Below are 15,477 nucleotides of genomic sequence, written 5' to 3' on the forward strand. Positions count from 1 at the left end.
GGGAAGGAAACATCTGTCCCCCAGGCCAACTTGGCGGCTTCTGGCCTTGGCGGCGTCTGGCCAAGGAGCCAGCTGTGGCCGTCCCTGGGGAAGCGGCCGGCTTGTCAAGCCTTGGCTGACCCTGCCGGAGCCGTGGGCACCGTCACATCTGTGCCCAAGGTCCCTCTGGATGCTGTGGGGGGTATTTAAGGCTCAAGGTGCCCTTTTGCGCTGCTTGGGAAAGATGCTGACGGTGCTGATTTCCATCCTGTTGGTGGCTGGGGGTAAGGAGGCATCCCCCACCCCCTGGCGGTCCCCCCCACCCGGTCTCCTAGCCCCTTGGCCTTGCCTCGGAGGAGGAAAGGATCAGAGGCCTCTGCTTCTCGGAGGGCTAAGCCCCCGGCCTCCCTGCCCGGGGGTCTCAGTCCCTTCTCTTCTCTTCGGCAGCTGCCGGGTGTGGGCGGCCAGCCTACCCTCCCCACAGCCGGGTGGTGAACGGCAAGGACGCTGCGCCTTACAGCTGGCCCTGGCAGGTAACGCAGCCCCCCCCGAGCAGCGCAAAAGGGCACCCCGGAGCACGGACCCCCGTTTGGCCATCACAGGGGAAGCCCTCCTGTGAGCCAAATGGCCCCGGCCTGGCCCGGTTGGCAATTGGGCTGCCGTCCCAGCGTCCCCAGGGAGGGGCTGAGAAAGCCCCGCCTGGCTGGAGCAGGGGTCCTTGAGGGTGAGGTCCCCCCCTTCCCAGCGTCTCCCTCTCTGGCTTCCCGCAGATCTCCCTCCAGTACGAGAGAGATGGGGTCTTCCGTCACACCTGCGGAGGGTCCCTCATTACCCCCGACTGGGTGATGACAGCTGCCCACTGCATCTCGTAAGTGTCCGGGGCCCTGCTGGAGCCTCGCCCTCCCCCTTTTCTTTGGGGAGCCTCCCCTCCCCCTTTTCTTCTTGGAGTCCCCGGGGGTCCATCTTGGTTCTGAGCTGTGGCACTGGGTCAGGCCCCTCCTTCCTTCCTTCCTTCCTTCCTTCTTTTTTCCATCTCTTTTCTTTCTTCTTTCCTTCCTTCCATCTCTTTTCTCCTTCCTTCCTTCTTTCCATCTCTTTTCTTTCTTCTTTCCTTCCTTCCATCTCTTTTCTCCTTCCTTCTTTCTTTTTTCCATCTCTTTTCTTCTTCCTTCCTTCTTTCCATCTTTCTTCTTTCTTTCCTTCCTTCCATCTCTTTTCTCCTTCCTTCCTTCCTTCCTTCCAACTCTTTTCTTCTTTTTTTCCATCTTTTCTCTTTCCTTCCTTCTCTTTTTTCCAATTCTTTTCTTCTTTCTTTCCATCTCTTTTCTTCTTTCTTTTTTCCTTCCTTACATCTTTTCTCCCTTCCATTCCTTCCATCTGTTTTCTCCTTCCTTCCTTCCATCTCTTTTCTCCTTCCTTCCTTCCAACTCTTTTCTTCTTCCTTCCTTCCTTCCATCTTTTTTTCTTTCTTTTCTTCCTTCCATCTTTTCTCCTTTCATTCCTTCCATCTGTTTTCTCCTTCCTTCCATCTCTTTTCTCCTGCCTTCCTTCTTTCCAACTCTTTTCTTCTTCCTTCCTTCGTTCATTCCATCTTTTCTCCTTCCTTCCTTCCTTCCTTCCTTCCTTCCTTCCTTCCTTCCTTCCTTCCTTCCTTCCTTTCTCTTGCCCTGTTCCTTTAGGGCCAGTTTTTCCTGCTTTCGTCCTTTTTAGCCTTGCCACAGAGTGAGGTCAGAGCTCCTGGCCCTGTTTAGGCTCTTTTTTTCCAAAGAAGACCCCTCCTGTTGGAGGGGGATCCAGACCCTGTCGGAGTACACTACTCTGAAAGCCTCTGAAAGCTGGGGTGGTGGTGAAATTTCTTTCGCAGGCGATCCCGCACGTACAAGGTGGTGCTGGGGGAGTACGACTTCACCGTGGAGGAAGGGCCTGAGCAGCACATCCCCATCAAGTCCGAAGACATTTTCGTGCATCCCGACTGGAAATCCGGCTGTGTGTCCTGCGGGTAGGCCAAGGCGCCCGTCCTTGGGGGAGGGGGAGGAGAAAAGCCTCCAGCGTCCCGCCTTCACGGCTGTCTCCCTCTTCGGCTCCAGCAGTGACATCGCACTGCTGAAACTCTCCCACCGGCCCGTGCTGAATGACAAAGTCAGCTTGGCCTGCCTGCCCCCGCCGGACGTCGTCCTGCCCAACGAATACCCGTGCTACATCACCGGCTGGGGACGTATTTCCAGTATGTGGGGTGCTCTCTGCGCCGGGGGAGGGGAGGGGGCAGGGGTCTGCAGTGGGGCCTGGCAGGCAGGCCTGACCCTGTTTTCCTCCACAGCTGGAGGGCCTCTGCCCGCCAAGCTGCAACAGGCTTCCTTGCACGTGGTGGACTACGAGCACTGTAGTAAGCCGGACTGGTGGGGAGGCTCCGTCCGGCAGAGCATGGTCTGCGCTGGGGGAGGCATCCGATCCGGCTGCAACGTAAGTGGGGCGCCTGGAAGGAGGAACCCCGTCTTTTTTCCTTAAATTTAACGCAGGCTGCCTGGCTGCTCCACAGGCAAGCCCTACAGGCAGCCAACAGCAGGTCAAAGCAAGAAAAACGGAATATAAATCGACAGAGGAAACAACTTTCAAAGCAGGAAGGGATGGTGACTGCTGCCCTCTACTGGCTCATGGGCGGTACTGACACTGTCAAAGGCAGTCAAAACAGGTGGTTTTTGGGATCGATGTTTCATATTTTTTGCTAGCACGCTCTTCGCGCTCTGAAACTCCGGGAGCAGAGCACGAGGTGCCCCTCCCCCAGCTCAGAAAGACCCTTCTAAATGTGGAGGCACCCCGCCCAAAGGAAAGCATTTAGACCGTAGATTTTTAAACTTGGCGACTTTTAAGAAGTGTGGGCTTCAACTCCCAGAATTCCCCAGCCAGCCCTTGGGAAGCCTTGAGCCCCACAGGCCAAGTGGGAGAGCCCGACATCAGTAAATCTTGCGTGTTCAAAGCCCATTTCAAAGGCTCCCTCGGACATAAGTATGAAAATTGCGAAAGGGAATTGGAATATTTAGGCAACACGGTATGCCAGGAGAAAAATCAAGGAAGCAGGGGGGAGGAGGAGGAGGAGGAGGAGGAGGAGAGAGAACTTGGCATTTCTGTGTAATGTTTAAATGTGACCACAAAGAGGCAGCACCTGAAGGCATTTATTGTGCCGCAGTCGATGTCTCTGGGACAGGGGTAGGCAACCTCGGCTCTTTTATGACTCATGGACTTCAACTCCCAGAATTCCCGAGTCAGCTGACTCAGGAATTCTGGGAGTTGAAGTCCATGAGTCATAAAAGAGCCGAGGTTGCCTACCCCTGCTCTGGGGTGATGGCCCATCGAGGTTGGCACAGTACCCCTTGCTTTCTTGTTATGCTCCTGAGAGTGGAAAGCAGGTGGAAATGGCCTTTCCTGAAGTTTGCCCGCTGAAATAAGCCCAAGGGGCAGAGAGGGCAGAATTCTCTCCCGCGCCTCCGAAGAGCTGGGGGCCTGCTTAAAATCGGGGCGCCTGACCCATCCGTGGACGCCTCAGGCCATCCCATGTATTGTATTTTATGTATTATGTATTAATTTAATTTATACCCCGCCCTTCTCCTCATGGGACTCAGGGCGGCTAACAGCCTCATAAAAACTACAATACAAATACAATAATTAAAAGTCGAATTAAAAAGAAATATTTAAACAGGCCGATCATTAAAATTATCCTTAAAAATCCCCTAAAAAACCCCGCTAAAATTCCCTAGGCCAGACCCGCTTGTTGGAAAAGCCATGTCTTTAGGGCACGGCGGAAGGAGGGGAGATCCGGGATCACCCGGATCTCTGGGGGTAGTTCGTTCCAGAGGGTGGGAGCTCCCACCGAGAAGGCCCTCCCCCTGGGGGTCGCCAGCCGGCACTGTCTGGCTGACGGCACCCTGAGGAGACCCTGAGGAGACCCACTCTGAGGAGACCCACTCTGAGGAGACCCACTCTGTGGGAGCGTACCGGCCAGCTGGCAGAGGAGAGCAGAGGGGTGTGTGTGTGTGTGTGCGTCTTCCTCCAGGCTCCTTTGACGTCACCAAGGCTGTTAAGGTTAGTTGTGGCTTCTGTTCTCCCAATTTCCTTGAGCCACGGTTATCACTGTCTGTGGGGCAAGGCGGGGCCCGAATCGGAAAGAGAGAAAGCTGTGGGTGCCCAGCCTGAGACTCTCTCTGTGCTGCGTGACAGGGCGACTCCGGCGGCCCCCTCAACTGCCAGGGCGTAGCGGGGCGGTGGTACGTCCACGGGATCGCCAGCTTCGTGTCCGCGTTGGGCTGTAACACCCCGAAAAAGCCCACCGTCTTCACCCGGGTCTCTGCTTTCAACGAGTGGATCCAGAAGGTGAGCTACTGCCTCCGTCCCTGGCCCCCTCTTCCCTTAGCCTCGAGGAATGTCTTGATGGCCTCGAGGGGACCCCACCAGCCTTGTAGCTCTTTGCAGCTGCAGATTTCTGTCCTTGCCCTTCCCTGCTGCCTCTAACAGCCTTTCCTTTCAGACCCTCAGGGGAGAGTGAGGAGCAGAGCCGTCCAGTTGCAGAATAAAGCCGTTGTGGAGATGCCATCCGGTCTTGTGTTCGAGTCTATATTTCCCGCGCATTGGGGGCGGGTAGAGAAGGGAGGGCACCCAGGCCCAACAGGGGCCTTTTGACCAAGTCGAACGGGAAAAACAGCCCACCCCCCCAAAAGAAGTGCTTTGGCCAAGCCCCTGGGGTGTCCCCGTCTCCTCTCCCCAAAGCTCCCTCAGCATGCGCACAAGGGGGGGGCAGAGGGTGTGCCCCACGAGGCCCTGAAGGAATCCACTTTCTGGCTTTTGGCCGTGCGGTGAACACAACCTCGCCCCATCCCTCTTGCCCAGCCCATAAACCAGGGCTTTTCAACCTTTTCACCCATTGTACCACTTTTAGGATAGGGCAACATCCAAGGACCACTAGTCGCCTAGCAAGGTGTCAAAAACTTGACCAAAAAAACAAAAAAAAGGGGAAAAAGTGATAAAGTACAGGTAGTCCTCGACTTACAACAGTTTGCTTAGTGACTGTTCGAAGTTACAATGGCACTGAAAAAAGGGCCCCCCAAGCCACAGCCGAGCAAGACACCTGCCTGCCCGCCCGGCGGTGCTCTTCCTCCTGTCCGAGGTTTTCATTGTTGTGAGCATTTCTGTTGAGGATTGGCAGTGGGGGTGGGGTGGGGGGCTGTTTGGTTTTTATTCCCCCTGTCTGCTGGGTGGTTGCAGCAGGGTTTGGTCACTTCACATGACCCTGGGACACTGTGACCGTCATAAATATAAATCGGTTGCCAAGCCTCTGAATGTAAATCACAAGACCCTGGAGATGCTGCAACATTCCAGCTGATCGGTGCTTCTTCTGGGCTCAGCAGAAGAGCCAGGATCAGTGCTGCTTTCCAGCTGGATCCTGGCGCTGATCCTGGCGCTTCCGCTGAGCCCTGACAGCCCTGCAGCTCCAGCCNTCTCTCGCTCAGGCTTGTGCGGTGCTGCCACCGGTTCAGCTCATTCCCCTCCCCCGCTACCACTTTTCTAGGATGGTCGCGTACCACCTGCCAGGTGCCAATGTACCACAGGTGGTACCCGTACCACTGGTTGAAAAGCCCTGCCATAAACAACTGACGGGGTTAAAACCTGACGCAAATGCAACGGGCATTATTCCAGGTCCTGGGTGCCCATTGTTGGATCGGGAGGGCAGAGCTGCCCATAGGCAAGGTGTGTATGTGTGTGTGTGTGTGTGTGTGTGTGTGTCTGGCAGGCCCTGCCATCCCATTTGGGGACCAAGCTCCAGCTCCACTCCCACCCTGTTCTGCTTTCTTTCGTCCTCCCCTTGGCACCAACTCTTTAAGACAGGGGTAGTCAACCTTGGCTCTTTTATGACTCGTGGACTTCAACTCCCAGAATTCCTGAGCCAGCTTAGCTGGCTCAGGAATTCTGGGAATTGAAGTCCACGAGTCATAAAAGAACCAAGGTTGACTACCCCTGCTTTAAGACAAGGCCGGACAAACAAACCCTGGCCCCTTTACGACCGGTGGACTTCAACTCCCAGAATTCCTGAGGCCAGCCATGCTGGGAGTTGAAGTCCACAGGTCGGAAAGGGGCTAGTTGCCCAGCCCTGCTTCGGCCAGCAGATGGCAGTGTCTTCATGCCCTCAAGGACCTCTGTTGGGATGCATGGGTGAAGCACCTGCCCACTCCGCCTAGAGGCCAGCATGGCCAAACCATCACCATCCCTTCTTCCCCTGCCTGCCTGCCCCAAGGCTCAGAGTAAGGGGGAAGATGGCAGGGCCCGGGGTGCCCACCCTCGGCTTGCCAGCCCCTCTAGGACAGGGAAGCCTCTTGGCTGCAAATGGCTCCCTTCTGCCCAGAACACGCTAGTCATACTTCCAGACTCAGCACGCCCGCTTCTCTCGGCCCGACTAAAGGTTACGGGGTGCAGCTGGGCACGTGGGGCTCAGAAGAGGGCAGCCGGAGGGGAGAGGCCAGGAGGGAGCAGCCCTGTTTGTGCTCTGCCCTCTTTCCACGATTCCTACAGCCGCGGGGAGCCAAGACTTTTTTGGCAAAGCACCGTGTTGATCACCGCAGGCGTCAAATAACGAGGCTGGGAACGTCCTGAACCAAATTGTGTCCCGTTTCCCCCCCACACTCCGTGGCAGATTGAGAGACCCGGGATCCTTCCGCACCAGCACATGGCATGGGCCGCATCCGGCTTGCACCCGAGCACACGCGCCGCGCACTCCTTGACGCCGGCAAACTCAGTGAACTCAGAACCCAGCCCGCCTTGAAGGAGATGCCTTGGCACCCGGCCCAGAGTTTGACTGACGGCGCAACATGTCCAGGCTGATAGCTGGGGGGGGGTGTAGAGAAGCCTGTGGCAGGTCAGGCTGGAAATGGGGTCCCACACAGTCCAGCAACTAAGATGATCAAAGGAGACTGGAGACTAAAACATACGAAGAACGGCTGCAGGACTTGGGTTTGGCTAGTCTCAAGAAAAGAAGAAATAGGGGAGACATGATAGCAGCGTTCCAGTATCTGAGGGGCTGCCACCAGGAAGAGGGGGTCACATTGTTCACCAAAGCACCAGAGGGCAGGACAAGAAACAATGGTTGGAAACTGATCAAGGAGAGAAGCAACCTGGAGGCTAAAACATATAAGGAACGGTTGCTGGAATTGGGGATGTCTAGTTTAATGAAGAGAAGGACGAGGGGGGGACATGATAGCAGTGTTCCAATATCTCAGGGGCTGCCCCAAAGAAGAGGGAGTCAAGCTATTCTCCAAAGCGCCTGAAGGCAGGACAAGAAGCAACGGGTGGAAACTAACCAAAGAGAGAAGCAACCTAGAACTAAGGAGAAACTTCCTGACAGGGAGAACAATTAACCAGTGGAACAACCTGCCTCCAGAAGCGGTGAATGCTCCAACACTGGAGGTTTTTAAGAAGAGACTGGAGAGCCATTTGTCCGAAATGGTATAGGGTTTCCTGCCTGAGCAGGGGGTTGGACTAGATGACCTCCAAGGTCCCTTCCAACTTTATTATTATTATTATTATTACTATTACTATTACTATTACTATTACTATTACTATTACTATTACTATTATTATTATTATTATTATTATTATTATTATTATTATTATTAATAATAACCTGGAATTAAGGAGAAATTTCCTGACAGGGAGGACAATTAACCAGTGGAACAGCTTTGACTTCAGAAATCGTGGGCGCTCCATCACTGGAGATTTTTAAGAAGAGACTAGACATCACCTGTCTGAGACGGTATAGGTTCTCCTGCTTGAGCAGGGGGCTGGACTAGAAGACCTCCAAGGTCCCTTCCAGCTCTATTCTATTCTAAGCACTGGCTGGACCAATGGCCACAAGTGAGGCACACCGGGACAGGCTGCCCAGGGTCCACCTCTCAGGGTCAAAAGTGGGGAGGTCCTCACTGGAGAAACCCACCCTCCCAAGACGCCAGCGCTAGTTAGGCTGGGCGGAGAGACCGAGATGGCACTGAGCGCATCAGCAAGAGGGGGTGAGCGAGGAGCTCAAGAGCCCCCGGGGACGGGTGGGAGGAGGCATTCCCAGGAGTTGTTGAATTAGGCATCCAGAAACCCCCCCTCCCAGTGGCCTCTCTTTTACTCATCCCACAAGAATGTGTGCTTCAAAGGCTGCCTGGACACGGCGTTCCCCCCTTTGGAAGCAGCAGGGACAGCGACCTCTCCGTCCCTCCCTGCCCGCTCAATTGTGCTTACAGCCGGGGGGGGGCAGTTCTTGGGAGAGAGCCAGCGCTTCCCTCCTTTTGCCTAGGATGCAGGGGGGGGGCTGTTTGGAGAGAGAGCTGAGCAGGGCTGCGGGTGGCAGAAGCAAGTCAGAACTGCCCAGCCACCGGGCACCTCTCTGGCCAAAGGCAAAGAAGGCGAGGAGAGCAGAAAGCACCCAAGCTGACCAGGACCCCTGTTCGGCATCCCATCACCCACCAGGGACTTGGACTGGACAGGTCCCTCCCCATCCCAGGCAGCACCCTCTGAGAGACACACACACACACACAAGAAGCCAGGCCTGGAAAAGTTTTATAGTGGTGCCATTTCAAAGGCCCGTCTTGGTATCAGAGGCTGCGACGATGACCGAACGGGAGGCAGGAAAGGGAGCGTGACACACTTGGCAGGCTCTCGCTCACCCAGAGAAGTGCCCGTTCTCGGCTCCTCGGTGGCAGGAGTGGGAGGGTGGAGGGAGGGAGTTACAACAGGCAGGTGTCCAAAGTGGAGCTGGGCTTGACCCATCCCTTGAAGGCCCAGACAGGTCAAAGGACGCCAGGTCTGAGAGCAAAAGCCCCAGCTTCCCCTTTGCTGTTTTTTTTGGGGGGTGTTGTAAACAGCCCCTCGAGTTTGTAAACAGACTCCAGGGCTGCTTCTTTCAATGAAGCAGACTGGGGAGGGGGAGGGAGGCAAGGAAGACTATCTGGGCTGGGCTGTTTATGTTTATTTAAATTTGTATACCGCCCTATCTCCCTTACGGGACTCAGGGCGGTGAACAGGCGATAATAAAAAACCACAATAAATATCTATTCTAAAATCAGGTTAAATAAATAAAAGCCTGCTCTAAAATACCCCATATATAAAACCTGTACTAAACCTGCCCCTCCTCTGCCCCCCTTTTCCCAGGGAGATTCACCTGGGGGGCAGCGCCCCCTTCCGTGCTGGGTTATTATGGCTAGGGAGATGCCTCCTTGCAGCCGGGATCTACTCCTGTTGTCTCGGGCTCCGGCAGGCCACGTTTTTACGCTGTTGGGTGGGCTCCACGCAAGTAGGCAAAACACAGTTCAGGAAAGAAGCCGGAGTCTGGGGGGGGGAGGATGAGGAAGGCCGAGGGGTGGCTGGACAGGGGTGATGGAGAGACTCAACCCTACGTGTCCCGGAGCCACCCCACTGCTCTCATAGTGCAGGGCCACGACCTGCAGCATTGAAGGCTGACTCTGCCCACTGCCAGCAATTCGATCCTGACCATCTCAAGGTTGACACAGCCTTCCATCCTTCCGAGGTCGGTAAATGGGGACCCAGATTGTTGGGGGGGGGCAACAGGCTGACTCTGCTGGAGCCCACCCGCCTGGGAAAGTAGGGGACCAACCTCAAGGCTGTCCCCTGTCCGTAGCATCCCCCCCCCCATGATAATCTGCCCCTGTGCTCCCTCCTTCTCCTGGGCAGGCGTGTGGCTTTGAGCCAGGAAGGGACCCGGGGTCTCCTAAAAAGGAGGGCAAAGGAGAACACCCGTGTGCCTTCCTGGCTCAAAGCCAAGGTCACACCGATATAGCGCTCCGAACATCGCTCCATTTCCGAGAACAGTGCAATAGTAAAAAAAAAAAAAAGGGCTTTCTGCAATGATTACTCCTGTTTTACAGCCGCTTTTTATGGCCGGGGGTATCACGAAGGTAGGAATGCGTCTGTCTGCCGGGCAGCTTAGAGCCCGTGTTCCCACTTTATGGCCGCGATAGGGCGGCTTCTCAGAGGTCACTGTCACCGCACAGCCAGACATCAGACAGAATAAAACACGTTAAAGATTAAATCTATATATTGCGCCCCTCCAACCAGGTCAGCGAGGTCCAAGGAAGTAGTGTTTTGCTTCCTTGTCCTCACAGGCAGCTTCTTTGGAAGGCAACAAGCTCTGTTGACCTCCGTAACACTTCGCACTAAACCCGGCTTAGTTTTCCCACGATAGCGCCTAGCAATAGCCCTTAGACCTATATACCTTAGACCTATATACCTATAGGCCCCTCTAAGCGGTTTACCCCCCAACAATCTGGGTCCTCATTTTATCGACTTCAGAAGGATGGAAGACTGAGTCAATCTTGAGCCGGTCAGGATCGAACTCCTGGCTGTGGGCAGACTCAGCCTTCAATGCTGCATTTTAACCATTGCATACCATGGATGGATGGATGGATGGATGGATGGAAGGAAGGAAAGAAGGAAGGAAGGAAGGAAGGAAGGAAGGAAAGAAGAAAGGAAAGAAGGAAAGGGGGAAAGGAAGAACAATAGCAATACGGCTTAGACTTATATACCACGTTACAGTGCTTTTACAGCCATCTCTGAGTGGGTTTACAGAGTCAGCCTGTTGCCCCCCAACAATCTAGGTCCTCATTTACCGAGCTCGGAAGAATGGAAGGCTGAGTCAACCTTGAGCCGGTCAGGATCAAACTGCTGGCAGTGGGCAGAGTCTAACCATTGCATACCATGGATGGATGGATGGATGGATGGATGGATGGATGGATGGAAGGAAGGAAGGAAGGAAGGAAGGAAGGGAGGAAGGGAAAAACAATAGCAAGAGCACTCAGACAATGCTTCACAATGCTTTACAGCCCTCTCTAAGCAGTTTTTACAGAGTCCGCCTATGGCCCCCAAAAATCCGGGTCCTTATTTTATGAACCTCAGAAGGATGGAAGGCTGAGTCAACCTTGAGCCAGTTAGGATCGAACTGCTGGCAGTGGGAATGCAGAGTGAGCCTGCAATAGCGCATTCTAACCACTATGGTTCTTTCACCCTAATGCCTGGTAGACCCCAATAGGTTGAGCTCACACACCACGCCAGGAAATGGATTTCTGCCTTCTTGAACTGTGCTTTTATTTTCTCCTTTCTGGCTGCAGATTATTTTTTGGGGGGGGGGGGGACAGAGGCTAGAAACAGTTTGAACATGGGGCACCCTTCACACAACCCCGGGAGCCTGTGCTAGCTCTGGGGTTGCAGAGCCCACCCTGTCTTCTGGCCTCTCCCAACACTGTCCATCACCCACTCACCAGGCCCAGCCAGAAAACAGCTGGCCTGATGTGGGCCAAGACCAAGAAGCAACTGGGTCCTGAACAGAAAACGCAGGCACAAAGCTGAGAGGTTGAATTCCGACAACCACAGAGCACCACCGAAGGCGTGATTAACTCAACCAATCGGAATAAAGCTGGAAGGGACCTTGAAGGTCTTCTCTATGAGGGTTGACCAAAATTGACTTCCCAAAGCTTAGTTTTCTCAGCACCTTTGGAGCATGGAAAATCGTAAGAAGGAGAAAGAGAACCTTTTCCAGAGATAATAATAATAATAATAGTAAAGTTGGAAGAGACCTTGGAGGTCATCTAGTCCAACCCCCTGCTCAGGCAGGAAACCCTATACCATTTCGGACAAATGGCTGCCCAGTCTCTTCTTAAAATCCTCCAGTGTTGGAGCATTCACCGCTTCTGGAGGCAGGTTGTTCCATTGCTTGATTGTCCTCACTGTCAGGAAGTTTCTCCTTAGTTCTAGGTTGCTTCTCTCCTGGATTAGTTTCCCTCCGTTGCTTCTTGTCCGGCCTTCAGGGCCTTTGGAGGATAGCTTGACTCCCTCTTCTTTGGGGCAGCCCCTGAGATATGGAACACTGCTATCATGTCTCCCCTGGTCCTTCTGTTCATTAAATCAGGCATACCCAATCCCAGCAGCCGTTCCTCATATGTTTTAGCCTCCAGTCCCCTAATCATCTTTGTTGCTCTTCTCTGCACTCTTTCTAGAGTCTCAACATCTTTTTTACATCGTGGTGACCAAAACTGGATGCAGGATTCCAAGTGTGGCCTTACCATGGCCTTGTAAAGTGGTATTAACACTTCACGTGATCTTGATTCTATCCCTCTTCAGCACCTTCTCGAATTTTGTTTCAATCTGGGGTCTCTGAAAACACAAGGCCCTCACAGCTAACCATGCAAGGGAATGCAAGACAGCACACATTAGATAAATTTGTCCGGCTTTCTGGAAAAACGCCATCTCTGGAGAAGCCAGCCAGAAAAGAAGACATCACCAGGAAAAGCCGAATGGGTTTACATTTTCAGTGGGAATTACTCAAAAGGGATCACCAGGAGCTTGTGGATAAAACCACGAGGAACTGCTGTCTCTTCTCCGTGTAAGGAGCCAGAAACATTTATTCATTGCATGAAGGCTGACCTAAATTGACTTCCCAACGTTTTGAAGGAGGAAAGAGACACTTGTCAATCTTGCAAACGTTTGTCGTTTTAAGTTGCTAACCCTGGGTTCTAAACAGATGCAAATCCAGTCCAAAGTTTGTTTACTTGGCAGAATTTGCATGTGGGAAGGGGGACGGTTGTGGCCCACCACTAAGTTAGAGGTAGATTTAGAGGCTAAGAGTAGAGCGATGAAGGACAAGCTGCAAAAGAAAAATCAGGTGCCAAAAAAAAGAGAAGGAGGGGAATCCTTCTGAACATTTGGATTGAGATGGGATCGTGATCTCAGCCAGGAACGCAAAATTGTCGGAAATACAAATGTGCAGCAGCTCTGCCCTTCCTGAAGTCCTGGGCAAGGTGGCACGACGCCCAGGCCTTCCCGCATTTCTCTCCAGTCAGCTCCACTGCCACTGCCACCCCAGGCCTGGGCTTGCCTTGCCTTTGGGCCTTGTGGATGGAGAGCTCCTTGCAAGGGCCTGGCTGGATGCCTCCTCAACTGGAGCCTGGAGAGCTGGCTGCAGTCCTATTCTACACAGACCTGCCCACCGTGAGAGCCTCTGAGAAGGGGAAGGAGTTGCCCACCCTGGCCCACGTTGCCTGCCCTCCCCCTGCGCTTAGAAGGGGGCATGACAGTCGCAGAGTGGGGGAGAGGCATAACTTAGGATACTCCTGACTGCTGGGTAAAGATCCCGCACGGGGCATCCAGCCCTGACAGAACCACACCGCTCTCCAGCGAGCCCTCCTACGGAGGACTGGCAATGCTGTGAGCGACAGAGAAAGATCTGGCCTTATCAAAAAAAAATGCCCTCTTAATGCCCCGGAGAGAGGCAGTGGGGCGTCAGTGGGAATTTGGGAGACGCGCGGTTTTCTACCTTCCGTATCTTTTTAGAGAGGGATGGGTGCCAAGGTACCAGATGGGCTGAAAGAAGAGAAATCTTAAATGTCGGAAGTGGGCAGGCAGAGGAAGGCACCGACTTGACAGGCAGCAGGGTAGGGGAAGCCATGCCCATCCTTTTCACCAGCAAGGCTGGGGGTCCGGTTGGGGCTCTCCGTTGGAGAGGCTACCTTGCCACTTTTCATTGCCAGCAAAAGGAGACCTCTGATTTGGCAGGGGAGGGAAGGGAAGGGGGGGAGGGAGAGGGGAGCTGCCCAGGGCAGAGATGCCAAGGCTGGGGGCGGGAGGGGGGGGGGCTTTGCAAGCAGACAACGCCAGGAGCCAGAAGAAGGGAATGGGGAGGGGGCAAAGGGGCTTCGTTTCTCCCCCATCCTGACTGGCAGGTGCCGAGACGGGGAAAAGACTTGTCCTGCGCGCGCGGGGAAGGACCCTCCGGGCTCCGGCGCTGGCTGCTGCGCGGAGAGCCGGCCAGGCAAGGCAAGGCAAGGCAAAGCAAGGCGGGGCGGGCGACGGAGGGGGGGGAGGCTTGTCCCCGCCCCTTCCCTCGGAGTGGAATTTTCCCCGAGCAGCGGCGGCGCAGAGATGCGCAGCATAAAAGCGGTTCGCGAGGCCTCGGGGCAAACGGGGCGGCTGCGGAGCGCGGCGCAAGGTGAGCAGGCGCGCTCGTCCCGGGGCAGAAGAAGAGCAGGTGAGCCGGACGGGCGGGCGGGCGCGCGTCGGGGCGGCGCTCCGAGGCTGGGAGGACGGCCGGTGGAGCTTCCACCTTCGGGGGCAGTCTAGCTCCAACAGGGCGCCCGTCCGGGCCCTTTCCCTGCACCCCGGGAGGGATGCGCAGGGGGAATCTGGAATCTGGGTCGGGGGGCACCCTCGGGCGCTCCCGTAGCCTCCGTTAATCCCAGCAGGGCTGCGGGGGTGAGTCTACAGGGGGCTGTGCGGGACGACCCCGAAGGTGGGGGCAGACACACACCCCCGTTCCAACCCAGCCCAGCTTTTTTGAGGAGCAGGCGGGGCCCCCAACATCCTGGTGGGGAATCTCTGCCGGCTGAGATCCGAGCCTCTCCACCTGCCCTGGATCCCCCTCCCCAAGTTGCCCCCTCCCCTGGGAGCCCTGGAGGGGAAGGCGGCGGAGGGGAGGACAGGGAGATCCGAACAGGGGGCCTTCTCTCGCCCCACCTTCCCTCGCCGCCCCTTTGAACCCTCTGTCCCCAAACCCACTGACCCAGGAGTGCAGAAATCCAAGAGGAGTCAGCTGGAAGGAATTTAGCCCGGGAGGCTGGGCCAGGGTGTGTGAGATCCAACGCCCACTAACTCCTGGGATGCCCTGGGATGCGTGCCTCTTCTCCCATTGGAGGTCTGGGGACTTAAATCCACCCCCTTCCCAGGCCCATAGCATCCCAGCTGGCATCGGTCCTTCCCAGGCCCTGACTGGCTCCCCTCCGGCCTCTGCCTGCAGGCCTCCGAGTGCACAGGGACCAGTTTTTCCCCCTCCCTCCCTCCCTCCCAGGCTTGCTTGACAAGCCGGTCCACGAAAGCTCTGCTTTTCCCTGCTTGCCAGGGGAATCCCCGGCTCCAATTCCCGCAGCGTCCATTTCTCAGGCACGCTGGAATGTTCTGCAGCCCCCCCACCCACCATCAGACCCTGCGGAGTATGTTGGTACGGGTCGCCAAACCGAGTTAGTTAGAAACCACCTTTGTGCCATACAGTAAAAATGGGCTGGTCTTCACCCGACAGGTCTCCCCCTTGGGGCAAATCCAGCCTTGTTTGTTCGCAGGTAAACCAAAAGAGGGTGGTGAGGATGGCGAAGAGCGCAGAGTGGGGCACGCTGAAGTCAACCCCACCCACCCCCCAGTCTTTCCCCAAAACAAGCCGTCCCCACCCGTTGCCGGGATCCTCGCAGGCGAACCGGGAAGGCTCACCGTGCCCTCCAGGCCGTTTGCCAGCTGCCCTGCCAACAGCTGTGACGGGCAAATGGGCAACGCTGCCAGATCTTTCCTTTTTATGCTCCAGCCAATTCCACACTCCACGGGATGAACTCTGCTGAGAATCTTCTTTTTTTTAAAAGGTATTTTCATCCTGGCTTTTATTTTTATTTTTTAGAAATAACTCAAGGCGGTTGCGATACCTGA

The 15,477-nt window shown here is 55.1% G+C and overlaps 1 protein-coding gene across 1 annotated transcript; it reads left to right on the forward strand.

Moving 5' to 3' along the window:
* The first annotated feature begins 223 nt into the window (after nucleotides 1–223).
* LOC107298788 (chymotrypsin-like elastase family member 3B) lies at nucleotides 224–4,516 on the forward strand. Its single transcript, XM_015828151.1, has 8 exons — nucleotides 224–263; nucleotides 427–512; nucleotides 750–847; nucleotides 1,844–1,978; nucleotides 2,067–2,203; nucleotides 2,297–2,439; nucleotides 4,192–4,344; nucleotides 4,499–4,516. The coding sequence occupies exons 1-8, from the start codon at nucleotides 224–226 to the stop codon at nucleotides 4,514–4,516; spliced, it is 810 nt and encodes a 269-aa protein (XP_015683637.1).
* Nucleotides 4,517–15,477: the final 10,961 nt, after the last annotated feature.

The sequence above is a fragment of the Protobothrops mucrosquamatus genome, unplaced genomic scaffold (genome assembly GCF_001527695.2).
Source record: "Protobothrops mucrosquamatus isolate PMUCROS unplaced genomic scaffold, P.Mucros_1.0 scaffold4280, whole genome shotgun sequence".
In the NCBI taxonomy this organism is placed as follows: Eukaryota; Metazoa; Chordata; class Lepidosauria; order Squamata; family Viperidae; genus Protobothrops; species Protobothrops mucrosquamatus.

Excerpts from the sequence above, each read along its gene's own strand:
- LOC107298788 (XM_015828151.1), top strand. The coding sequence starts at position 224 with ATGCTGACGGTGCTGATTTCCATCCTGTTGGTGGCTGGGG. Across the intron at positions 1,979-2,066 it reads TCCGGCTGTGTGTCCTGCGG|CAGTGACATCGCACTGCTGA; the intron begins GTAGGCCAAGGC and ends CTTCGGCTCCAG. Across the intron at positions 2,204-2,296 it reads CGGCTGGGGACGTATTTCCA|CTGGAGGGCCTCTGCCCGCC; the intron begins GTATGTGGGGTG and ends TTTCCTCCACAG.